Source organism: Paramacrobiotus metropolitanus, unplaced genomic scaffold (genome assembly GCF_019649055.1).
Source record: "Paramacrobiotus metropolitanus isolate TYO unplaced genomic scaffold, Prichtersi_v1.0 Parri_scaffold0000038, whole genome shotgun sequence".
Classification (NCBI taxonomy): Eukaryota; Metazoa; Tardigrada; class Eutardigrada; order Parachela; family Macrobiotidae; genus Paramacrobiotus; species Paramacrobiotus metropolitanus.
The window spans coordinates 871,876-898,276 of record NW_026570258.1 but is presented as its reverse complement, the minus strand read 5'-3'; the positions used below and the strand labels follow the sequence as shown (position 1 = coordinate 898,276).

General features: G+C 42.3%; 5 protein-coding genes across 5 annotated transcripts; 2 read left to right on the top strand and 3 right to left on the bottom strand.

Annotated features, from left to right (window-relative positions):
- The first annotated feature begins 105 nt into the window (after positions 1-105).
- LOC129590049 (uncharacterized) lies at positions 106-1,381 on the top strand. Its single transcript, XM_055485023.1, has 2 exons — positions 106-179; positions 517-1,381. The coding sequence occupies exon 2, from the start codon at positions 530-532 to the stop codon at positions 1,241-1,243; it is 714 nt and encodes a 237-aa protein (XP_055340998.1). The 5' UTR covers positions 106-179; positions 517-529; the 3' UTR covers positions 1,244-1,381.
- Positions 1,382-2,741: 1,360 nt separating this feature from the next.
- Positions 2,742-5,710, bottom strand: LOC129590026 (uncharacterized). Its single transcript, XM_055485000.1, has 2 exons — positions 4,679-5,710; positions 2,742-3,334 (listed from the first exon to the last, which is right to left on the bottom strand). The coding sequence occupies exons 1-2, from the start codon at positions 5,346-5,348 to the stop codon at positions 3,291-3,293; spliced, it is 714 nt and encodes a 237-aa protein (XP_055340975.1). The 5' UTR covers positions 5,349-5,710; the 3' UTR covers positions 2,742-3,290.
- Positions 5,711-16,564: 10,854 nt separating this feature from the next.
- Positions 16,565-17,980, bottom strand: LOC129590050 (uncharacterized). Its single transcript, XM_055485025.1, has 3 exons — positions 17,650-17,980; positions 17,044-17,334; positions 16,565-16,942 (listed from the first exon to the last, which is right to left on the bottom strand). Exons 1-3 carry the CDS (start codon positions 17,844-17,846, stop codon positions 16,804-16,806), a joined length of 627 nt encoding a protein of 208 aa, XP_055341000.1. The 5' UTR covers positions 17,847-17,980; the 3' UTR covers positions 16,565-16,803.
- A 1,966-nt stretch (positions 17,981-19,946) lies between these two features.
- On the bottom strand, positions 19,947-22,006 carry LOC129590028 (uncharacterized). The gene is made up of 3 exons (XM_055485002.1): positions 21,708-22,006; positions 20,538-20,831; positions 19,947-20,446 (listed from the first exon to the last, which is right to left on the bottom strand). The coding sequence occupies exons 1-3, from the start codon at positions 21,902-21,904 to the stop codon at positions 20,299-20,301; spliced, it is 639 nt and encodes a 212-aa protein (XP_055340977.1). The 5' UTR covers positions 21,905-22,006; the 3' UTR covers positions 19,947-20,298.
- Positions 22,007-23,749: 1,743 nt separating this feature from the next.
- On the top strand, positions 23,750-25,295 carry LOC129590029 (uncharacterized). Its single transcript, XM_055485003.1, has 2 exons — positions 23,750-23,989; positions 24,174-25,295. The coding sequence occupies exons 1-2, from the start codon at positions 23,914-23,916 to the stop codon at positions 25,064-25,066; spliced, it is 969 nt and encodes a 322-aa protein (XP_055340978.1). The 5' UTR covers positions 23,750-23,913; the 3' UTR covers positions 25,067-25,295.
- Positions 25,296-26,401: the final 1,106 nt, after the last annotated feature.

Below are 26,401 nucleotides of genomic sequence, written 5' to 3'. Positions count from 1 at the left end.
TTGCACATTGTGCTGATTCATGATAATGCGGTAAAGTGCTTTACCCTCGAAACCCATTAGCGGCTATCCGAAATTACGCGGTGGTGCATTCTATCGCTGTATTGCATACGATACACCGGATACCGGTAATTCAATGGACTAATTGCACAGCACTGGCTAATCATGGAACTATACTGATGGTGAGTACATTCACACGACAAGAGTTGAAGAGTTATTAGAGTTGAATCTGGACAAGTGTGAAGTCTACGGTGTGGGACGTTTTTCTGCGGATCGCCAGCACGCTGTCCAGTCAGTACTTAATGTTTGGCCCAAAATGCGTGTCACCGGGGAAGATGACTTTGTTTTGTTGGGATCACCACTAACATCAGCAGCGTGCGTGACATTTCTGCAGAGCAAAACTGCGCAGCTGAAAGAGTTTCTCGGCCGCCTTAAAGAGATACCCGCACATTTCAGCCTTTATCTCCTCAAACACTGTCTGCTAATCCCAAAGTTACTCTATGGTTTCCGTACATCTAGGTGCTACGAGCACATGGCGCTCACTGACGTCACGGATGAATGTGTACGTGTCGGGATGCAGTCTATTCTGAATATCCGTGCTACAGATCTCCAGTGGAGCCAGATGACCTTGCCTGTGAGGGACGGTGGACTTGGACTGCGAACCACCAAAGCGCTAGTTTTTCCCGCCTTTCTGGCGTCGGCGTTTTCGGTGGTTTCGCTGGTTTCCGAAATCTACCAGCCTGCGACGGTGGCGTTACTGGATTCCGTTGTAGAAGAATTGTCCAAATGGTCAGATTGCAAACCACCATCCGATGAAAGCAGGAAATTTCAGTGGGCCTGGGATCGACCTTCGATAGACTGTGTCGTGTCATCCCTGAAAGCGGCTGCTGTAAATGAAACGGACAAGGCAGTGCTGCTGGCTGCTCTCCAACGTGACTCCGGCGCCTGGTTAAATGCCCTTCCAGCACCTGCTCTACATACATTCTTGCGAGATGAAGAAGTCAGAGTTGGTGTTGCTCTTCGATTTGGGCTGCCCGTTGTGGAGGAACACGACTGCGTAAACTGTGGAAGCCGAGTGGAAACAAACGGCCACCACGGTTTGTCTTGTCCTAGCAGCAAAGGCAGATGGTCGCGACATGTTGAGCTGAACAATGAGACGAAACGCGGCTTGGAGCTCGCCGGCTATCCTGCCAAAGCGAACCGGCTGGATTGTCTGACAAGGACGGCAAGCGGCCGGATGGGATGACTTTGATTCCTGTGCGCGAAGGAAAGGCCGTGGTATGGGATGCAACTTGTTGGGATACTGTGGCCGTGTCGCATGTGCATGCTAGCTCCCTGAAAGCCGGGAGTGTCGCACAACTGGCGGAAAATTTCAAGCGGCGGAAGTACGCATTCGTCGAGGGCTTGGGCTATTTTTCTACGCTCTGGCGGTCGAGACGTTCGGAACTTTGGAACATCGTTTGCGGAACTGATTCGTTTTGTTGGCCGGAAGATCCGCGACGCTACAGGAGAGCCTAGATCCACGGCCTTTTTAAGACAGCGATTAAGTTTGGCTGTAGTAAGAGGAAACGCAGCAGCTGTTTTGGGTACCTTGAGTGCACATCATAAGATTTTGAATGACAATAATGATTATGGGTGTTTTTTCAATGTTTAAAATTTAATCATTTTAATTAGTGTAAACCTGCTGAAGCATACCGATATGTGGATTGGCTGTTGCCCATTAAATGTTCACACGACAACGGTAACACACTGTACGGATTCCATGAATCTACCTATACTGTATACTATACCTGGAGGCTGCTCGAAGAAATTTAGTTGGCGGGACATCGCGCCGGCGGGACATTTCGTTTCAAGGCCGTTTCCACGCCGAGACAAAGTAAGGCGAGTGTTTCATAGGCGAGACACGCCGCCTATGAAACAAAGTTTACCAAGACGACATCTTTCTATTATCATTGTGAAAACTTAAGTATGAATTCTGAGCTTCGAAATTCGAAGCATAAAAAAAATGGAAGTCGTGAGACCACCAATTATATCTACATGTAGCGCGACACATGGAAGATGGTGCCAAGTTGCCTACAGACAGTTAATACAGTACGTAGTACATACCAGGTACGGTATAATTATGAAAACGCAAACCTGTACCCGTTCCGATAACTCTTGCTTTGTTTTGCGTTTTGCTTTGTGTTTACTCGTATTCGGAACGTCCAGTAAGTTATAAGGGTCATTCTTCGACTTTGTCTCACAAACTCTTGAAATAATTTAAAATCGTCTGAGAAAAGGATTTGTGTGGGGCCCCAGATATAAAAATAAGTGAAACTTATCGTTTGCATGTATATGCGAAAACTGCATTTATAAGTTGTAGTGATCAAAATACGTACTGCGACAATTCAAAGTACTACAGCCCTATAACTTAAAACATTTCTTTAACATTATGCTGCACCACGTACCGCCAGGCGCCAGTTAGTAATATTATATGTTCTTATGTAATTAAGGAAATCTGCATCGAAGTAACCTTTTCGACTCCAATAGTGATATAAAGCAAGAAAAAAGTGAAGAAGTGTATGCTCATTATTTATAGGTAAATAAATGAATGCACATCCTCCCATATACATATTTAGCTTCTGTTGTATTGTTCCTACATTCCTACTCGTAGTACCTACTGTATATGTTCATCTGTGGTGCAAAGAGCTGCCCTACAATTTGTCAGTCAATTTTGTATTCGACAGTAAAAGTCCGTAGATCAATTTTTCCAAGTAGCCAACGCAGCTGCACTTTTGTTCAGTAAGTATCTGTACGTAGGGGCAGGCGATACAATACTCTGTACATCTATGTCACACAGGATACATCACCAGCAGTTACAAAATCCAATAAAACACCTTTGCTAATTTGTCTTACAACGGCACGTTATTTAAATTTAAATTCATCTGCAAGACTGGAACTGTTTCTGCCGACGAAAAAGGCAAGCTGCTGGATACAGTTAGGTCAACGCAAACAAATCAAAAAATAATTCTACTGCAGCAAATCTGTGATTAATTTCAAAAAGTGATGATGAGAGTGCTCCAGTGTTTCCTTATAAAATGCGAAGGGAAAGATGCGTGGGCAGGGAAAGATTTACAATTGTAATGCATAAATAATGACATTATTTATGCATTACAATTGTGATTCTGTCCAACAGCACGGCAACCATGGATTTATAACACTGTTACAAATCCATGGTTGCCGTGCTGTTGAACAGAATCGCTATCCGGTTTCCGGACAATCCCGGACAAGCGCCTCCTGCGAATCCCTCTCTCCTATCCCAAAAAAACAGGGCTGCCAGCGCGACTAGACCGAGAACCTGCAATTGCACTTTCTCAGATTAATGAGAATACACATTGATTCATTGCAAATTGCTCTTGAAGTGTGACATAGCATTGTGGCAGCAGTGCTATTTCCGGTCAATAAGTTGTATACCGACGGACGGATGGGTACAACCGGCTTTACAAATGTTAAGTTCCGAGAAAATCAGTGCTTTCGCTTTCTGAACGAGCTTGTTAAGGTTTTCTAGATGTAATCTAAACTATGCTATAATGCGGGCCGGAAACATCTTAACAGCCAATTTTTGAAAAATTATCAAACAGTGAAATTAAGATTTTTTGACACATTACAGCGTAATATGAGTACGCTATATACGAGTAGATCATTGCATTAGTGTAGTGGTATTAATTTGCTTGTCGTTCGGTAGTGCGTCGGCAGATTGAACTGATCTTACAGAAAACATCGTGACGCGTTCCACGGTGATCATACGGAAAGCATAAAAATGGGTGTGACAGTGTGACTTGGCTGCGGTTACCACTCTTTGCATTACCGAAGCAACGGTAATTACCGAAGCAACGGTAATCCGACTGATGTCTCCATGCCATCATGGATGCCGCCTAACGTGAGAGTTGCAGTTGGGAATATTTGTATGCGTTGTGGAAATGTTTTATACAGTAATGTACAGACTGTAACTCGAATCACAGCGAACTACAGATACCTACAGGCTACAGGTACCCTTTCACCCCCGTTTGCTATAGGCACCCCTATTCTGTTAGATATTTCTCACCCCCGTTTTTTCCGCGCACTATAGGCATCTATATTTAATTTTATTTCCCCCAAAGGACTGAACGGATTTAGTTTTTTGGTTCTAAAAATTTTTTTGAGTATAACATGACTAAGAATCAGGCATTCACATAAAAATGTCTACCTGACGTATCTCCCAAGCTTTCAGATGTCCGACTACAAACATTTGGAACGTATCTCTTTCATACTGCTGGGGTGCCTACAGCATTCGCATTCGACGAGGAGCAGGAATTATTACGTATACGAAAACGAGTGCCTGTAGTCTAAGTGGGTGTGAAAAGGGGTGCCTACAGTTAACGGGGGTAAAAGGGGACGCCTACAACCATTTCCTTTATTATTTACCGTAATTGTTTTACCTAATAATTTTATCGACAGTACCCTTTTATTTACTTGTCATCATATTTAAAACTTATTTATTTATACCAGTATATCAAATTCAAAAAATAATTTATCAGTTTCTTATATTATCCGAAGATAAGTTTTTAAATAAATTAATTAATCTTTTAACTTTGCCATTACAAGGTCGCACACAAAAAACCGAATTATGGTAAGCAAAAGGAATTCCCCAGTCTTTACCCACCTAATATTTCCAGCTGCCTTTCGTATTGGCTAGCCTGTGGTAATAATTCCACGGCCGACAAGCGTGAAACACGCAGGGACAGAGTGTTCAGCCCGTCGAGGATTCCTTGGGCGGCCCGCTTGAAGCTGCAGACGATGGTCGTTATGGCGGTAAAGCTGACAGTGACGATAGCGCAGTTTATGGTCAACATCACCGCATACCACACTTCCACTACCACCGTGGGTACCGTGACGTAAGCGTACCGCACCGTGGTGTTACTGAACATACTGACCACCACCGGCCGGATGGCCAGCGGCAGCAGGACGGCCAACAGGACGCCGGTCGGACCAAGTGCCAGCAAAAGCGTTAGCCCGCCGTGAGCGCGGGAAACGGTGGACGGGAAGTCGCTATTACCGAGATCCCGGCGTAAGATCCGATACAGTGAGCGTTGCTTCCCATAAACGTACAGCGACACCAGCAGATGAGCAAAGGCGATTGTCGTGGTCATCTCAGAGAAGGTCGTGGTAACGACAAGCAATACGGGGTTATACCTATACCGCGTACAGGCATGCGAATAGTCCGCGGTACCGTTGACGAAAAAATCCACCCAATCGATACCGAGAATAAAGGCATGCGCACTGACCAATGCCCCACTGAGAACTATGCGACGGGCGGAAGCGAAAAAGGTCATGACGGCTGCGCGGCCGACTGCGTACAGTAAGAAATAAAACAATTAGAAATTATATGTGAGAAGCGGCGCGGGACAGTCGGTATCTGAATCTGGCAGCGCTCGTCGTGCGGCAGTTTTCGCAATGCACCGACGTTTTGCGCGTGGCTTCAAATAAATCGTCTGACTGAAGACATTTAGATACAAGTGTAGATACAAGTGTAGTGTACGCTTGCACACTGATATGCGAGTACAGTATGGTAGCAAAGAGCTGGCCGGACGAAAATCAGACAATCAGATTGCGTTAATGACTCAAACTGCTTACTAATAAAACAGACCGGATTATCTTTCTGAAAATTGCCTCGAGCCACTACCCTGGAAGTGACCCGTTAGTGGTTATAACAGGCGGTAAGAAGCTTACCTATACTAGTGCAGTTCCTGAAAACGCTATTTCGTTTAAATTTATTTGGTCTGTTATAAACTGTTGGCTCATAAATCGGCATAGCGCTGCCATTTTTATAAGTACCTAGAATTGTGGAATCATCAGAAAGAGTGACAGAAAAGTGAGTACGCCTGTGGCCCTGTAACGCACATGCAAAATTACAGAACATGGAGCCGAATCATTACTTTTTACTGCTAGTCAGCCTTGTGGTTACAGCACATTTTTACCCGAATCAATGCGAGCACAGAAAATGTAAACGTGAGTCAGCATTAACCAGCCGGCAGCCAGTTCTAATCGTAGGTAATTATAATTTATTGTGTATTGTATGCCGCGCATTATGTAGAAATGGCAGGCTTTTGAAACTAACATCCGAACATGATTCCGGAAACCCGGTTTGGCAGTCAGTAGGCAGTCAGTAGAAGTTTAACTGGTGACTAATGCAGCTTTTGCTAGAAAGCAAATGCATCAAGCATAAGTAAAATAAATAGCTGGTAATAGCTTACCGGTTCCATTTTCAGTTGCTACGAATTCGCAAAATCCAGGGATGCTTAATCGGCGATAATCGCCCAAAGACATTATATACGAGAACAGATACTTACTAGCATAATATTACTAAACCTTAAGGTATTCCATCGACTGGCGTGACGTCACGCTATGTGACACGCGGTGTGCAACGCAGTGGGCAACCCCAGCGGCTTCTGTGTTTTTCAAAACTTTCAAATTAGTACAATCCGTTCGTACTATGGCTCAAAAAATGCAGAAAAAAAATCTAAGTTTGTAAACTAAAACTGACAAGTGAAACATTGTCAAGGAAACGAAAACTTTATGATTTTCGTTAGCATAGAGGTCTATGAGGTGGTTTGCCAGTCCAGAGACCTCCATGCTAAACGAAAATCCTTGGTTCTTGATCAAACGAAGCGACCATAACCTGATCAGTCAACCAAAACGAAACAATTAAAATTTAATCAATCAATGAAAACGGTCGAACAATTCAGATTTGATCAAAACAAGTGATCTTTGTTTGCGTAGAGGGCTAAGGCAGACTGCCTCATAGACCTCTATGGTAAACAAGAATTACGTTAATCGTAAATTTTTCGTTTGTATAGCAGCTTTTTGCTTACCAACTTTCACTTTCCAAATTTCAAATTTTTTTCCGCATTTTTGAGCCATAGTACGAAGGGATTGTACTAATTTGAAAGTTTCGAAAAACACAGAACCCGCAGGGGTTGCCACTGCGTCTCACTGTGCGTGTTCTCTACCTTGACGTCATCGTAAAAGGTGCATGCTCGATGGAATGCCAGTTAGTTTAATAATATTATGTTACTAGTTACTGGTGAGCGTTGCTTCCCATAAAGATGCAGCGACACCAGCAGATAGGCAAAGGCGATGGTCGTGGTCATCTCGGAGAATGTCCTGGTAACGACAAATAATACGGGGTTATACTTATACCGCGTACAGGCATGAGGATAATCCGCGGTACCGTTGACGAAAAAATCCACCCAACCGACAGCAAGAATCAGGGCATGCGCACTGACCAGTGCCCTACTGAGGACTATGCGGCAGGTGGAAGCGAAAAAGGTCATGATGGCTGCGCGGCGGACTGTTTACAGTTAGAAATTTAACAATTACACATTATAATTATATGAGAAGCGGCGCGGGACAGTCGGTATCTGACACGGGCAGCGCTCGTCGTGCGGCCGGAATTATATGCACAGGATGGATGCATGATTAAGAAGCTGTACAATCGTCACGCCTATTTCCGCGTCCACCCTGAATGCTGGCGACCCACCTTGTGGGTGCCGTCGAATCTGGCTTATGGCAGCCGCTATAATCTGCTTTCCGGTGCAGATTTTCAATAGTACGTAACTGCTGTACTCGGTGTTTCAAGCGCTACGTGAATTGGATTCAAAATGGTAGCATGCATGGAACGCGCACAATCATGTTCGGCAATGGCATTTGATTTTTTCGTTTTAAGTAGATTAAGTACTACATTTAATTAGCTACTTTGTCATTTTGGAGAAAGTTTTTAAAAAAATATTTTCACCGGTTATAAAAAATTTTTGTTCGTAACACTGTTTATATAATCTGCAACAGCTACAAGAACAACAAAGAAAGCACTGATTGACCAAAAATACGTTTAGATATTGGAACTTTGAAATGTGTATACTCGTACTTGTGCCTAATTGATCGCAAAATTGTGCCGCAAAGAATATGTTTCTTACCATTTTTTGAAACGAACTAAAAAGGTCTTTAACTGACTTAATTTCTGCACATGCCAAGAATGCATTCTTATCAGAAACATTTGCTGGTTTATTATTGCTGTATTGCCACTCGTATTATGCCCGCAGGTTATTGAAGTGCGAAACGCGGTGCAATAAAAATTTAAAATTTAGCGACAATGTGGTATGCGCGTAGATACGCAGTTAACGAAGTTACGTGCGTTAGTTAAGGAGTTACGTATCAGTACGTTATGTAACCGCTCCACAAATCCATAGAAATTTTCAACGATAGCCAGAAACTGGTTGTGGTTTAATAGTCGTTGAATCACCTCTGTTTGGCGGTGATAGGATACTAGGATGCAGTAGTACTACTTTAATGATTTACAGAGTGATTAGCACTGTTGCATTCAAACCGCTAGGCATTTATGACCTGCTCGATTTGCGTTATCCCCGTTGGATTCACCTGCAAACTTTCTCTGTAGAACGTGAGCGAAATAATAACCGTGTTGCGGCGATCTTTAAAAGTTACATATCACAGAACGACCGTCACATCACAACCGCTACCGCGTGATATGAAAATGCATCTCTGGCCTTCCTTTTACCAGATCCCTGGGAAACGAAATCACAATGTCATATAATCAGCACCATCACATACAGAAAAGGTAGTAAAAGCAAGGAAAGTGGACTGTCCCATTCATGTGGCAACTTAGACCATATGCATTTTGACCAGTCTGACCAACTCTGCGCTCTCCTGTGTCTTTTGATACGAAGTAGAGAGGTGACCAGGTGATCAGGACCTATCGGTTCAAAAGGGCGAATTGGGCAGAGATGCAGAGCTAAACAGCGAACGGTTATCACACAAGAATAGGTCTGATTCAGACCGCTTGCCATTTTTATAGCACTTGCGATGATAGGCATCGGTGATATGTGACGGTTTAATAGTCATCGCAACACGGTTAATAGCAACCTGATTACGAAACCAGTTTGTAAAAATCTATTGACGAGTACAGTACTGTGTAACACACATGTAGCGATGCCTTTTATTGCCGCAGCGCTCGCTAATTTCAACCACTATTCATTTTTTTAACACTTCATGGATGCGTGTTTTTAGCGAAAAGATTATTCTGTATCTACAACATTTATAAAGCGGTTTACGTGCCAACATTCACGTCAATAATCGACTTCCAGAAAACTCTGCTGCCTGAAAGTATTCTTATAACCATGAAAATTGTTCTGACCTAATCTTAAACTTCTGGAGTTTTATGAAAATTTTTTAAATCAATTGCAATTACATTGAAATTGTTTTTTAAACACAAGAAATGAAACCTCGATTTGATTCAGAGTCGTTTTCGCGGTTATTATTTACTGTATAAACATCACAAATTACTACTGTGTACTCCTGACGTGCTTGTAATTATGCTACTTTAACCGGCTTCACCGCCATCGTAACTGCTGTGAAATGAATTCAGGTATAATACAAAGGTAGAGGTATACGATATTCCATAACCATATTAATTTGTATACTCATACAGGAATGTGCGCGTTTTTCGATAACGCACTAAACTCTTTAGTAAACAGTCACAGCTGAGAACCACTGCAGTGCGGATAGAGCACAGAAGCCTGTTCTTAAGGAAGTCGGTCGGTTCGGTAACTTTGGTTCAAACAGTTGTCCTTTCAGCTGAAAGGCCAGTCAACATTCAACAACGCAATCAAGGTTGATTACAATCACCAACGCCGAAACTGTTATTGAGCATTCCAAAAATCTGCTCAATACCACCAACTCCGTTGCAACAGAAAAAGAAACTTTTATAAATTGAAGCAGCAGGGCATCGCATGACTTGCAATGTCATTTCCGCTCCCGCGTTTAAAACAGTTACTGTACATTAAATGCCTCCTGTACACAGCGCGATGTCAGTTCCGCAGCCAATTCAATATCAGAGTGCACTCTCGCCAGATAGTAACGATTCAGTCTAAAATGCAAACCGAAATCAAAAATGGCTAATTATCCAAAAACAGTTTCCTATTATCCAAATTTCCACACCTGGTGCTATTCTGTCGTGCTTACTGGCAGAAAACGGCAACGCCCTTCGGTTCCGTTGTCGCCCTGAACTCTGAAGAGGATGAGAAAATAATTTCACCGGTCCAAGTACCAAACCCTTTAGGAAACTGTCGTGTCGGTATGACAGTACGCTCTGGCGTTCAATACCCATACCGGGCCTGCGACGGTACAGAGCTTGATCACGGATAATTGGGCGGTCTCGTAATAATATACGGGTTTACATTTAAGCGTTCTCTGACGACACCGGGCACTGGGTGCGCAGTTCACGTATGCAGTTGTAGATGACGTTAGCATGGCTAAAAAGGGATACCGCATTAGGGATACTTACGTGCACTAAACACATCACATCCTGTGGAGTAACGCGTGCACAACTGCATGTGCAATTTACGTTCATCACGCTCGTAGAATCGGGTTGACTTATCGCAAATTTTAATACTTCAAGACGGTGAATTCAAAACTTAGAAAACTTTTGATAAATTCTCCACCAAATGTGTGTAAGAATTTTTGGGACGAAAATTGAAAGCAAAAGAGGTCTTCCTAATAATTAGGCGAATCAGTTATAACGCTTTTTACTAGTTATAGCAATTATGTATAACAGCTATTTTGCGAGGGTAGGCACACGTCGGGGAAAACTATGGTATAGCTTGGTGAAGGCCCGCGTTTTAAACATCATACGCGACTGCTAAGCAACCTTTAACGGCGTTTACCCGCCACTACCGCACGTCTTCCCGTCGATACCGCACCTGTTACCACCTTTACTTTTTGATACTGCACCTCTTGCCACCTTACCCTCCGGTACTGCACCTCTTGCCACCTTTACCCGCCGATATCGCACCTTTTACCACCTTTAATTTCCGATACTGCACCTCTTACCACCTTTATCCTCCGACACTGCGCACATCCACTACAATATGCTAATGCTACTAGACGACACACCTTGAATTGTAATATTACACGAATCATTACACGATGCTCTTGTTCCCTACAGTCAATTCCATAAAAATTAATTCTTGCTCATTTTTTTAAAGTTTGATTTCGTGTTCTTTTTGCGGAATACTATTACGCGCTGCCTTCCGTTCGGAATTTCGTCATTCACTGGACGAAATGCTTTGACAGTCGGCCAACAGGTGCACACAGCGGCAGTCAGTATTCTTAAACGTCTACTGTACAATTTCAAACTGCGATGGTTTCGACAGTAAAATATCGTGCTTTTAGTGCATTCTGTAGCTGTCGGTTGTCTGATTCATTTGCTTCGTTACTTCCGTTAAAATACAAAGTAAAAGAATTCTTCTACCAATGTGTGCCTTTTTCCCCCGCATACAAGACTGATGTAGCGTACTTAGCGGTTAATATAATTATTATTTTATTAACCAACTCGCGGCTAGTACGACTAATAACTAATCAATAATTGAGTAATGACAATAAGCACTTGTACATCGGTTGCTAGGTATACAGTACAGCGACATTGTACACTAATTTAGTAATCACAGTCAACTGCTGTACGTATTGTACATACCAGCTCAACCTCGGCCTCCGGCCTCAGTTGAGAATTTTTAGAATTGAAGAAAGTAATGTGGTAGTTTTGTAAAGAATCAGGAAACGGAATTTATCTGGATCGGAAATGCGGTTTGTTTTGAATTTGTCACTGTCGTCATTAAGTACTCAATGCTATAGAATTCAGCTATGTCAGTTAGTTATTTCGGTAGACGGTTGAAAGTGTAAATTTTGTTTCGTGTAAATCGTCGTCTCCAAAGGTTGAGTCAATTACACATATCAGCCAAAACAATTATTAATAACATATCGGCCAAATCCCTCCTCCTCTGTCTGACCAAAAAAATTCACTTTTTTCGTATGACCGGCGAAAATTTTTACACCTCTGTTCTTTCCGGTGAAAATCCCTGTACTTCTTTCTGACCGCCGAAAATCCCTGTACTTCTATCTGACCGGTGAATATCACTGTACTGTACTGTTACCCTGCACTTGCCGAAAGTTTCAGTGGTTCAATTAGACGTACCTTGTACGAGCGCGTTCAGTCGCCATTCACGGTTCACATACTGGGCCTGCAACTGCGTGCATGCGGCTGTCTGCTGACTGAACGCAAGAGGCTTTAGCTCTCACACAGGCGACACAGCTACAGTATCGTACGGCTCATACTGTACAAAATTTCGGCAAGTGCAGGGTAACAGTACAGTACTTCTATCTGACCGGCGAAAATCCCTGTACTTCTATCTGACCGGCGAAAATCCCTTCCCTTCTGTCTCACCGGCAAAAATACCATAGGAAATTATATCTTGCAGTCGAAAATTTGCACATTACAGGGACATTTATTGTGCTCATCGTATTCCCTTCTTTTTAAACCGCATCATTTTTTCTCTAGACAGAATTGTCTAGAGTTCTGGTTTTTTCTTGCGATCCAAGTAATTTTTGGTAATCTTTTTCGACCAAATAAGAAGCCCTGCCATTTCTGGTTCAAACCAGATTGGCAGGGACGAACCATCTCGCGCATTCATTCACCACGAACCCGTCGTTACTGGAGCGCCTCATTTGCTGTCTTCCAGCGCATTTCTCCATTCCTTTGATACTCATTACTGCTCTTACTCATGACTGTTGATCTGATGTCGCACCCTTTCCCTGTCTTTTCTATGCAGCCCTGCGGAGGCTGGAGTTTGAGCCGCGGGGAAGATTTAGCCGGCCACGGAGGCAGACTGCGGGGGATTTCTGGGCGCTGTGCTCGATGTGATCTGGGGTTAGTAATTCAACGCTCTGCGTTTCGACCATTAACCAGTGACCTAGCTAGTGCAGTGCTTTGGCGTTCCGTGCGGGCTTTTTCCGGGTCTGGTGAGATTGGGAACCGTGGATCTGGACTCTGGAACCCTGGTGGAACCTGGCATTTTCATTTCTGCTTCTCTCATTTCATTCAGCTGCCTTTGGTCATCTTCATGAACCTCCTGAACGGTGAATTTCCGAGCTCTGTGGACTGGCGAATGGGACGTGGAAGTTTGGAGATGGATTTTCTGCTTGTTGCGCACGATGTGATCTGGGGTTATTAATTCAACGCTTTGCGTTTCGACCGTTAACCAGTGACCTAGTTTGTGCGACATGTGGGGGTTTTGTCTTTTAGACTTTCGCTAGTCTCGTTTATCATGTTTTCAGGATTGGTAGATTTGCTGTTGTGCGGATTTTTTGTTCGAAACCTGTATTCCTTGTGGTTAATCATTAAAAATTGCCGTAGCAGACAATGCACTGTACAGCTAGAGTACTGTATCGTGTGCCACGTAAATGCTACGAGTAAATGTTCTTTCATTTTAATAATACGTACCTTCCCCGTAAAGTACAGTTATCCTTTCCTACTTTCCGCCAATTAAATAACATGTCGCTCACATAATAGTGCTTTAGCGCTGCAACTTGTATGTGTACAAATCACGCATACATACATACAACTAAGCCGTTTTCGCAATTACCATTGGCTGGCCCGGCCTACTTTTGCCTACTTGTATAGATGTATGCGTGATTTGTACACATACAAGTAAGAAACGCAAATGCACTAATATTATGCTACGAGTTAGCAGTTTCGTTCGAAAAATTATAAATTTACGCCAATCAGCTATTAGTTACCATATGTTAAGCCAATCAGCGAAATTCGTTTTGGTCATGCTTTGTAATTCGAATGTCGAGAAGATCGAAAAACCAAAGTCGTAAAGACAGATAACACGATTTAAGCGTTCCTTAAGCTATCGTGAGAAAATCAGCGCCGAAGGAGTAGGAGAAAAATGAAGAAAAACGGCGAAGTTAGCTCTGTATATAAATAATAATAATTGTAACGTTTCGCATTTTCGTCGATCTTCTTTTGATTTCTAACGATAAGCCAAACAGTGAAATTCTTTTCGATCGTGTTGTGTAAATTGGAGGATGAAAAGAGTTTCAAAATAATAGTTATTTTCATCATCTGCATTAAAAATTTGCATTCCCGTAAAATGAACCATCCCAGTGGACAAACAGAGTATGTATGTGTGTGTGCTTGCTAAACGTGTATGCCCTTTGACTTAACAATATCCATATGCACATGTGCGATATGTCAGCGGTTTAGTTTCGAAAGTTACGCATTTCCGCCAATCCTCTGTTACTTTCTAATGATCGACCAATCAGCGAAATTCGTTTTGGAGCCGTTTCGTAAATCGGAGGATGAAAAGATTGAAAAACGAAAGCCGTTGACGCAAACTACAGATACATGCTTTTAGGGATATTTTGAGCTCTCGTGTAAAAATCAGTGTCGAACGGTGTAGGAGGAGATGTTGGACAAAAAACCGCAAAACGTAATAAGGTTTCTTATTGCCGGATGGACTTTATTTCATATTATAAACGACAGAATGCCGAAAGTCCCGCCTGAAAAACGAGTAAATGCTGCAGTGTCCGCCGTAGAATTTCCTTTTAGTTTCGTATAATAATAATAATAATAATGGAGTTTATTGTCCTTGCACGGAGCAGGTGCCCCCTCTAGGCTTTAGACAGTAACACAGTTTATAGTAAACATGACAAAATTGTTCAGAACTGTTAGAATTTATATTAGGAGATTATTATAGTCCCGGGAACAGAAACCGGAAGCGTCGCACACACTGGTGTTGTTCTGTTATGTTCTGTTCATCAACGTTATACAAGCAGGTTTCTTATATAGCACTAGGTACATTCACGATATTAGTAAGTTACTGCACCTAAACATCTGATAAACAAGGGGATTGGTGACCTGGGTGCACCGTACACTCACAGATCAGCTAGTAAGACAATGATCATAGTTCACAAGTAGATGACACATTATGAGTGTATATTATATTGGTAATATAATTTCTAACAAGAACAACATAAAGTAGTCACAACATAGAAACATCGTTAACTGATAACATGAGAACATCGGAACATGAAGGTCAGTATGCAACAAAGAGAGCAAGACTCTTGTTAACAGATAACAGCCCAAGAAAAGAAAGAAATGAAGTGGTTTCTATCGTTTCGGTTGCGGTAAGTGAATATAACTGTGGAAAAACAAAAAGGGAGGGAGGCGATCGCGCTGGGGTCGATGCATAAAACCAAAACCCACGTACTGTACATTTAAAGTTTTCAAAAATTTCCGGAAATTTTCAAAATAAAATCGTGGGAAAAAGGAAAGCAAGGACACTTACGCACGTAATCGCCTTTTTGTGACGTTGTAAACTTAGCCGCAACCGTAAAAAGTATGTAGACAAGAACATATACATTGCACATAATAACTTTGTAGTAAAAAGACAAAAACAAGTAAAAGGAAATTTAAGCACTTTTTAGGAAGGTTTTGGCGGAAGGCAGATCATCCAGTTTCACTGTTTTCAGCGCTTCTGTAAAGGTCTTCAGCGTGACGTAGGTAGTGGGTAGCAAAGGAAGCTCATTCCAAACGGACACGAGGTTGTTGAGATACGAGTCGTGGGCGGTGGTCACCGTTGTTCCACAAATCGTTGTCGGGGCTGGTTGGATGGGACACGGATGTTGCATAAGACGTTCAGATGTTCTGGTGTTTCCTGCAACAGACTCAAGCACAGACACCGAAAACCGAAGCGTGTGACGATCAGATCACCCATCGGAACAACGCGGAACACCAATTTGTACATAAAAAGTAGAGCTTTTTTTAAACGGCGTGTTTTTAAATCGTCCCGCTTTAGTTCTTTTAGACGTTCTTTGTACTTCAAGACATTGTTGCCGAGTCGCAAAGTTTAAGTAAACCGCCTTTGACAACGTTCGATGGCATTAACCGACTGCTTTAGTGACGGATGCGAGATGAAGCAACAGTAATCGATGAGAGAGAGGACTAGCGAATCGAACAATCGCATACGAGCACCATAGTCAGCGTATCGAAAAATGTGGTTTATGTAACCAATCCTCCGGTTACATTTGCTTACTAGATTTTCACTGTTAATTTTGAACTTTAGTTTTCGATCAAGGAATACAGATCTATAAACATTTTACAGATCATTTGGCTATTTACGTTCAGCAAGTGCATGTAATTTCTGATGTTATATCCTATTGCTTTAATGCAAAACTACGTGTCAACATGTGATATGGAGCCACATTACAGATACAACAGTTACTGTAATAAAGTGTGCAGTACTGTCACCAGTGTACTTAATAGTATAGTTTAGTACTAAGTAATATTTTAAGTTACGCTTTTCCGCATTTCTATTTCAACGATATTTTGCAAATCAGTGTTCCTATGTTCCTGGCCTATGTTAATACTTAATGTTGTAAGGCATTAGTCGTTAGTCAGCGGTTTTCGTTCGAAATTTCCGCTTTTACACCAATCCTCTTTTGCTTTCCAAAGATAAGCCAATCAGCGAAATTCGTTTCGAACGCGTTTTGTAAATCATAGGACGAAAAGATAGAAAAATGAAAGGCGTTGCCGCAAACTACATGCTTTTAGGGATTTTTTGAGCTATCGTGTTAAAATTAGTGTCGAACGGTGTAGGAGGAGATGTTGGCCGAAAAAACGGCTCAGTTAGCTTTGTATATAGAATACCACAACTGATCAACAGAAAAATTTCCCTACCGTACGATTAAGTAATGAACCCACAAACCCTATTGTTTTAACGAAATCGGTTCAGTCAGTTGAATACAGGATTGTTACCACTGTTACGGTATCAAACACTAAAACACAGCCGCTCTAGAAATGCCTAATACCGATCAGCGGCGCTGCAGAAACTAGAAACATCTTTCCCAAGATGGCTTTGATCTTCAGCTCGAGGATCAGCGGCACCGCATGCCCTGCCATTCCTTCTGTGCACCGGCATTGATCACGTCCACTGCGTCCTGTCCACAGTGCGACTTCAGGTCCGCAGCCACAGCAGTGTCGGTGTTCACTTTCTTCAGATAGTCGCGGTTAAATCTGTGTTACAAAAAAGGAGTAAGCGTGTCCAGTTTCCAAAAGTATCTGTAGTTGATCACAATTACTGTATATCTTCAAACTGGATCATTCTTCCGACTTACTGGCAAACAGCGGCAACGGCCTTCGGTTCCGTTGTGGCAGCGCGGGCGATGATGTCGAAGGCCAACGGTCCCAATACTTGTTGCGTTATAAATTCGCTGCTCTCCATTTGTTTATTACAGTACGTTTTGGCATTCCATATCCGTACGGCACTTGTGACAGTGCACAGCTTGATCAAAGACATTTTGGCGGCCTCGTTATAGTATACAGGGTCCACAGCCAAGTGCTTATTAACGTACACTGGACACTGGGAGCGCAGTTGGCGTATGCAGTTGAAGGTTGTGCTATAATGGCTGAAAGTGATACCAGATTAGGGATACAAGTTTGTCCCTTAATTTCTAACACATTACAGCGAGACATACAAATTCACGGGTTTCGCCGAATCCATACTACGTAGCGCCATGCCACGCTATTTAGTATTTACGCGTTACATGCATTTAGCTTGTCCGTGCCAAATTTCGATACAACATTAATAATAATAAAATAAAGAACAAAAGTTATTGTTTTATAATTATATCAAAATTTTATTATTAATCTCGTACGTTACGTTCTAAATTTTCCCTTTACCGTTTTTCAAAAAAAATTTGCGTTTAGTTAGAATACGTTACCTGCACAACACGTCATTATCCCGTTTTTCATCTAGCGAGCTGGCTGTGTAGGGCCACTGGTGGGTGAGATTTAAAGTCTTTTCCAGATCGTCACATTTAGTTTTCATGCCACCGCATACTTTTTCGGATTCCGCTGCGTCGCTTGATCGTAACACGGATGACACCAAAAGGATATATGCTCCCATAAACGCCTTCATTTTATCAAAAGCAAGGACTTTGCTTGGACTGTTGTGGCCGGCTGCCGAACACGTACTGAATTACTCTTAAGAAATTAGCACCGCAACTGTTTGCCGTTTTCTTATAATGCGAGGTAGTATGTGGCTGCAATGCTGCACCTGCACCCACTTTCGTGTTTCTGCTGGAGCGTCTTATGTAAAAAGTGACATGAGTTACAAGTTACTTCCTGGCACATGCACTGTGGCTTGCGGGTCTTGCTTTGTTTCGCGTTGCAATAATCATAAAAGCAACACGGCTTCCTATGTCTGTCTGATGCTAATGGTGGTTCAGTGAGTGAACATCCTTTACACACGGACACAACCAAGTTTCTTCGGCAGAGTTTAATGTGCTACCGCCATTTACTTTTTAATTGTAGTTTAAGTACCAGTATTTGTTTTTATATTGGTTTTTTTGTTTGTCTTGATTAAATTTTTGCTGCGTTTGATATGATAACAGTAGAGATCAACAGCTCATCGGTTTTAAAATTCTTATTTCGTGACCAACAGCAGTTCTGAAAAGATCCCTTACTTGCTGCAATAAGTTAAGCCGAAAATTTTCAAGAACGCTTTTCGCATTTCCAGTTTACCAGGTTACTAGTCGGTGAAAATTTTCAAGGGTAAAATGAGTCACAATGTCTGACTGACAAGCACAACTTTGCCAGTTATCCCCGAGGGCCAGACATGTTGCTCATCAATCAGCATAAATTGAAACGCTAATACATTGCGGATATAAGTATTACTACCGGGTAGTAAAAATTAAAAAATAGACGCGAAATTAAAGCTGTAGTCTGTAGAAGTTAATTTAACACAGTCAAAAGTTAATTTAGTTAAGCAGTAAGTTTAACACGAAGTGTCGCTTCATGATGTGTCGCGTATATAACGGTGTATCATAGCTGTACAAAACCATATCTCGACTCGGTTAAGGTCATTATGCACGCGAAGACGGTATGTTTTATTACACAACGCCTCTTTAATTTCGCACTTTCATGCAGTTATACAATTATGTAAATGAGGGCAGGATAATATCATGAAGCGGCGTTTCATGTTAAAATTTATTTAAATTTGACCGATTGTTGTAAATTTCTTAAAAGTTAGTGTTGCCAACTTTTGCTAATAAGTCAGCGTTAAATTAAGCTTAAATTCATGCCAAGACACGTTTTCATACTTCACGTACAAGTGGCGACTGTGCATGTGAGTTTGTCGCCTAGGGCTTTTTGCAATTATTGCATGCCCCACTAATTCACATAATAACTGTAAAATACTAATTGTTTACTATATTAGGAAGAAGATCAATATTACGCGCGGCCTCCCCACAGTCTAGAGATCTCTCTAACCAAGAACTTTTTAAAAAATCTGATACCACAGTTAGATCGGCCGTGGTCCAGAACTGCGTCACATGACTTTTGTTTTTGAATACGCTCGATCAGAATCGTGCCGGCACGATGCCGCAAACGATCCAACACAGTTTCAAGGTGACCTTGGAACTTAGAAAAATTTTGCCTGGATACAATATGCAACAAAAATTATTAAATACGCAAATTAAACGGAATAAATTAAACTTATTTTCGTACAACACCAACCACAAAATTAAGTACGTAACCACAAGTTAATTTTTCGATTTTTGTTGTCGGCAAATTTGTACTCGTAATATAATGGTAGGTATTGACCATACGGACATCAGGCTGTTCGATTTTGGCAGGACCATCCTTCTAAGCAATTGCTAAAATTGCAAAGAGCCGCATTTGTATTTGTGAGTGAGCGAGCTACCACTGTCCAGTGAGCAGAATGGACAGTGAGAGGTTCTGCTCGGGAGTAAGTTACCGAGCCACCACTACTGTCCAGTGAGCAGGATCGCTAACTGAGTGAGTAAGTTACCGAGCTACCACTATCCAATGAGCAGAAGCGCTAACTGAGTGAGTAAGTTACCGAGCTACCACTACTGTCCAGTGAGCAGAATCGCTAACTGAGTGAGTAAGTTACCGAGCTACCACTACTGTCCAGTGAGCAGAATCGCTAACTGAGTGGATCACAAGAAACGCGGAGGCGAAGCCGCAGCTGTTTCTTGTATATGTATATTAGTGACATAGACATATAAACCTGGCGATAAAAGTATACAGGAAATAGTCTAACAACAGTGATTTCCAGTTACGAACATTTGAATGTTTTACGCGCAAACGGCTTCCACGTCAAAACACAAAGACACTTTGGCTGTAGAATGACATAAAGCGAATACAAAAATTGCTTTGCGGCGCGCGAAATGGAACGTTTCAGTGGATGTACGGAACTGGTACCATGTACTAGTACTGTATTGGGCCATTTCCGTTAACGAACTCGGTTAGTTGGCTTTACACAGTTGAAACTTAATACACAGCGTTAAATGATGATCGTTTTTAAGACAAGAAACGCATTTTCTTCGATCACTGCGATCTTTAGATCACGGATCAGCGGGACACGGAGTGATCAGCAACACCTTCGCCACGCCGGCTTTTATTACGTTTAATGCTTCCGATCCACAGTGCGACAGCAGGTTCGCTGCCACACGAGCGTCAGTGTCCACTGCCGTCAGGTAGTCTCGATTCACTCTAAAGTACGAACAAGAGTTAAACATGGCCAATTCTCCCACAGTGATTTCTGTTGTAATATCATCAACCAGCATCATCTGCTCGTTCCTACCGGCAAACAGCAGCAACGGCCGTCGACTCTGTTATGGCAGTGCTGACGATGGTTTCAAAGGTCAACGGTCCTAGTACCTGTTGCACTACAAAATTGCTGGTCTGCATTTGATTGTTACAGTGCATTTTAGCATTCCGTATCCGTATGGCACTTGTGACAGTGCAAAGCTTGATCAAAGATTCTTTGGCAGCCTCTCTGTAGAAGCCGTATGCTGTAGAGTGCAGCTTTTCCCGGACGTATACCGGACACCGGGAACGCAGTTGGCGAATGCAGTTCAAGGTTGTATTGGCATGGCTGAAAGTAATACCTTGTTATTGAAAATCTTGACGTACAATAGTACAGTACAGTTCTATCGGTGCAGTAACGAGCGCGCGATTACTACACCCGGTCTCATGGGCACTGCGACATTTCGCCGAGGACAACGAACCGCCGGACATCTGGTCCCTGACATTTCGTACAAGGTCATCCCGTCGCGCGACATCTCGTCGCGGAATATTTTGTCGGTAGGACATTACACCGCGTCTCAAACCTTATATTGCGTCTCAAAATCGTTTCGACCCCGAGACACTTCGTCGTGAGACCATGTCGACGAAGAGCTGTTACGTCTACCAATTAAATAGCTATTAGGCTAACAAGAACAGTCAAGAAAACGAAATAAACCTAAGTAAACTTAGGAAAACTTTAAAAAAAGCCTGAGAAAACGAGAAAAATGAGAAGAAGTAAGAAAACCTAAGAAAAAATAGGAAAAAGCTAAGAAGACCTAAGAGAACTTAGTAATAAAAAAATGTTATAAGAAAACATATGAAGGCATAAGATAAAAAATGAAACCTAAGAAATGCCAAGAAAAACGTGGATATCTAAGAAGAAAACCTGAAAAACCAGTGTAAAGAAGTATAAACGTATCGATTTCGTTTGCGGTGAATTGGCCGCGAAGCCGTCGTATGGCAAATTGTCGCAAAAGTAAAGTTTTTCAGAGCAGAATGTCCCCAGCCGAAATGTCCCATAATCCGTTGTCCCGCGACGAAATCAGCTGGCGGAGAAAGTCCTGTGTCGAATCTGAGTACAGCGAAATGTCATACTCTCAGTGGTCCGGATGCGCTCTTATGGGCGTACAGTTAATTGAGCAGTTGCAGATTAAACCATACTTTTATATTCTGCTACGCATTTTACCTGCAAAGGAGGTCGTTTTCCCGTATTTCATCCAGAAAGTTGGGAGTGTAGGGCCAGTGATGGGAGATATTTAACGCATTTTCCAGATCGTCACATCCGCGTTTAATGCTACTGCAGACTTCTTCGGATTCTGTCGCGTCGTTTAATTTTAAAAATCCACAGATTACAAAAAAGCATATTCGCATAAAAGTCTCCATTTTCAGCGCTAATAAATGTGTAACTTTAGATGTTAAGGGTTGCCCAATCAACGCCAGTCGGTGTACATGCACGCCAGTTGGTGTTTCATTCGCACCTGCATGTAACTGCGCAAGACCGTCTGCCGCTTTGCGATATTCGGAGATCACTTGCTCACGCGCTAAGATTTAATCGGTGATTTCATTTTAGATAAAGCAGTACAAATGAAAATAATGTGTTGAACATTATCGAAAGCATACAAAAGACACAGTACTGACGCTCTGTGCCGTGTACAGTCAACATGGAGACGGACACGCGGACACAATCAACATCTGGAATTCGACGAGGAAAATACCGGTATGGGCTGCTGATGTATGAATTACTTTTAATTTTACAAATGTTTTTTGGCAGTTATAATGTACTGAATAATTGATTATTATGTACTGGACAGTGAGACAAGGGAATTGCACAATGGACTACAATTCTGAGTCAACGCAAACCCAATTAACCGATTCTGTACACAGTGTACATATTAGGATACAATCATAATTTACAAGTATAAACAGTAGCAGCAAATGAAATTTAAACGTTTTCCAAAAGATCAAAACTCTCCATCCAGATTGCCACTTGAGCACTTGGCGGTATTTTATCGCTTCTTCTATCCTCTTTCTTCCGCATCAATCAGTATGTGGACAAAAAATTAAATACAAAGACACGTACTGACCAGAATGCTGGGCTACTGAAGATTTCTCGGAAAACTAGAATAGGCTTGGCAGCGCTGAGGAAAGTGACCCGATACATGCTACCAAATTCGGATACACCGTACATGCAAGAAAAGCTCCACTTTCCCGCACTCCTAAATCCCAAACACTTTTTCACAGTGCCTTTGTTGTGTGTTTAGCAACAATTTGTCCTGATTCGCCTGAAAACCGCTTGTGCGCGGCATATCCGGCTGAGAAGTTAAAGCTGTGTAAGAAATTTCCAAAAAGCGTACGTAGGCTCACCAAAAATTTGATTATGGACCGAGCATCTTCTAATTTGGCACAAAAGTGCATCTAAGCTTCAAGATCGTTAATTTGACACGAAGCCGGCATATTGTTTTTTTTTATAAAGAGAGCTTTTATAATGTACAAAGTGCATTTATCAAATTATTTTCTGTATTTTCAGCTTTTGGAAAGTAACAAAATTTTGGTACTCTTTTTGTAAGTAAAAACAGTAAAAAGCGACCTAATTCACGAAAATGTAGGCCAGTAATTATGCATGAAGCACCATTTCTGCTAACATAAGCGATTATTTCGAATGTGCTGCTCGTACAAATACAACTGGAATACGTATAGAAGGCAAATGGCATACAGCGTGTTAGAAGAAAATTCAGCAAAGATATCCAGCAATATGTTTTGGAAAACTTTAAGGTTAGTTGAACGCAGCATATGGCAGCACCTTGAGATATATATTAGATTCTGGCATATGAAAAGACCAAACGTGTGAATAGGACAAACAATAGCGGGGATTTGAACCTGTTTGCCCTCAGGGCCAGCCACATCATCAGCGATACTACAGCTATGATAAAACTATTTCAGAAAAAAGCCGAATTCGCGGATTTGCGGACACAGTCAGAGCGGAAACGGAAGTAAAAATAGATTCTTAAATTCGCATTACGAGCCGGTTTGACAGCTCTCCGAAAACTGCATATCTGTACGTGTAACGGTGTTAAAATGCGTTGAATAGAGCGAGTAAGAACCACGGTGAAAATAATAAGAAAAGATGGTTTAAGTGACAGTCCAGGGGCATTTCAGCCTAGAGAAAAACGTATGTTTAATTGCTTGTCTGAGACGGAAAAGCACGCCCGTATAATAGACAGTTATGATACCTAGCCTGAAATGCTTACACGCTGTTTGTAAGAGCATCTGCACTCCTAGAAAACTTGGTCTACTGCATGTTATCAAGTTAAAAACCTTGCTATACGAGTACGTAGATGTGGTCGTTTGGATGCATAGATTAATTTATAAACTGTCTGTAAAGCAAGCATCAGATGGACTTACCGGGGCGTTTCGCTGTATTTTGTATTTTACTTAGCTGGCACGATGTTCATTCCGATCCGAAAATAGGTAAGACCATAAGGGTAATTGACTGCGAGGCGCAACCGCTTCCAAGCGGAAACCGTTCCGATAATTTCGCTCAAGATAGAAACTCCGCTAACTAGGAAATTTTGTGATTCGTCAGTAACAGAATCGTATGCTAATTTTTCAGTATGAGCACCTTTGAATGTATAAGCACATGTGAAGGTTGCAGTTGCGACAGCCACCAACCCAGATGACTTCCCGAATTTTCAAGCAGGACCGCTAAGCCCGGAAGAATGTTCCGTGCGTCAGATTAGTATATGCAATCCGTTTTACGCCTTCGAGCGCGATTGCACCGGTTATACTGCCTATCAGATAAGTGTATCTGAAGAGCGCTACATGGGGGAAGTGAGTCCGGTCGTGCACCAGTGCGATGCGGACGCAGCGCGCGCTGACGTAAGAAAACAGGCTGCGGCCATCGCCAGACTACCGTTACGACCGGTCCGATTAACCATTAAGGGTGGAATACCGGTTAACGGTTCCGATGTGTCGCCCATACGAAATCAGATTGTTATTGTTGATGTTCTTGTATCCCAAGATCCGCGGACAACCGGTCAACTCCGCAACCTGGGTCTAATCAATCTTGTGCACTACAATACATTTAGATGCTTCGATCTGGACATTAAGAAGAGTGATTTCAAGGCTTCGAAGAAATTGCGAATGATCGCATTTTTCAACTCCACCATCCGCACTTTGGAAGCAGGCACTTTTATGGATCTACCGTTTCTGAGTGTCCTCACGTTGGAACAGCTACATCAATATGTCAACGAGACAAAAGTTCCCGCGACTTTTGATCAACATTTCCGTGACTATTTATCTCGTCTGCACTGCAACTGTAATTTTGCCTGGTTCCGTCGCTGGTGGAGTACCAATTCCGCTTTGCTGCGTACGGTGGAAAGATCCGAAATATATTCTTTCATCGGTGCCTGGAGCAATCCAGTCATCACGAAAGAGGAAATGTACGTGCCTATTGACTGTGCAGAAGCAGTGCCGTTCGGACAAGGCAATGTTAATTTCAACCAGACTGAGTATTCCTTAAACGACGATATGTGCGAGGGCGCTTGAGATGCTACACTTTGTAACTTTCTTTTGCTCTGTTTCTAACTTTCTTTCTATTTTACTCTGTAAAGGTGTGCAATGAGTGCAGTCGTGTTGTTCTGCCGTAGTATTTTACATATTTCTACAGAGTACTGTACTTAAAACTTAATATCACAACATGGAATAGCGCTTTTAAAGGCTTTTATTCTACCAGTTTCCAGAATCACACGTAAACACCGACACAGCAGATTTCTGTCTTGTTACTGGGTTGTTTTTTACTTCCAAGATTACACGTCAACCAAAGGTGAGCAAGATTGAAAACTGCAGATAAGAATCTGGAATTAGGCTGCAAATTTATTTTAAATAGGCGTTAAAGGTGGTACAAAGGGTTTGAGTAATTGAAATTCTGGTTAAAGCCGTCTGAGCTTAGGGTTAGCGTTAAAAATTTTGTAGTTTACAGTCGGGATGACATGGATGATATTCAGCAGCCGGGTAACCCCCATCCTTTTGCCCACCATTTACCCTTATCTTTCGGATGGCAAGTGACCGGTGCAACCGTACTATGCCCACTATGCTGTTGTCTTGGGCATATTGTTGTTTCACCAGGAGTGAACCAGTGCCTCCAGAGGGATGACCTTTTTGGCGGCGCTAGCGCTGACCTTGTGCTCCAGTCATGGTCTGGTCTGTATGGGCGGTCGTGTCGGTGGTGGCGGTGGGTTGAGCCTCAGCGGAAGTAGTGTCTGATTTTTCGTGGAAAAATCCGGTCTCCGCGTTGGCCTTTGCCGGATCAGCCTACAGAAAAAACAAAATAAACCGCGTTTGCATGCTGCCGCTACGTTATTAAGCACTTTATAATCGTTGTATTACATGGAAGACAAGTCAACAGCGTACCTGGACAGTATGGATAATTCATTCGCCGTGAAAGTTATGAGTTACAGGGAGCGTGCGAATTACGCTACACGTTACGCTATCCGCGCAAGTAAACGAGTTTTGGAGTCTTTTTTTCAATTGCCGAGCACTTTAATTCGTTAACAAAACCCTGTACAGCAAAGCTGCCAAGAAAAACAACATCGGGCACTAATCATTCCCGGCCAGTTTTGGAGTTATGCCGCGAGTTGCGCTCCCACACGCAATACGGTGTGTATAATTTTTAAAAATGTGCGTTATAGTTACGTTTTTCAGGTAGCGAGTCACGCTTCAAAGTTAAGTTAAAACTCAACAACCCGAAAAAGACTCGCATTACAATAAATAGTTTAAAATAGTTTCCCCGGTTTGGTCAACACAAACAAAAGGCATACTGAAAAGTGAACGCATTCCGCGGTTAAACTTGCAGATAGTAATTTTGTGGCTGCAAGGAAGTGG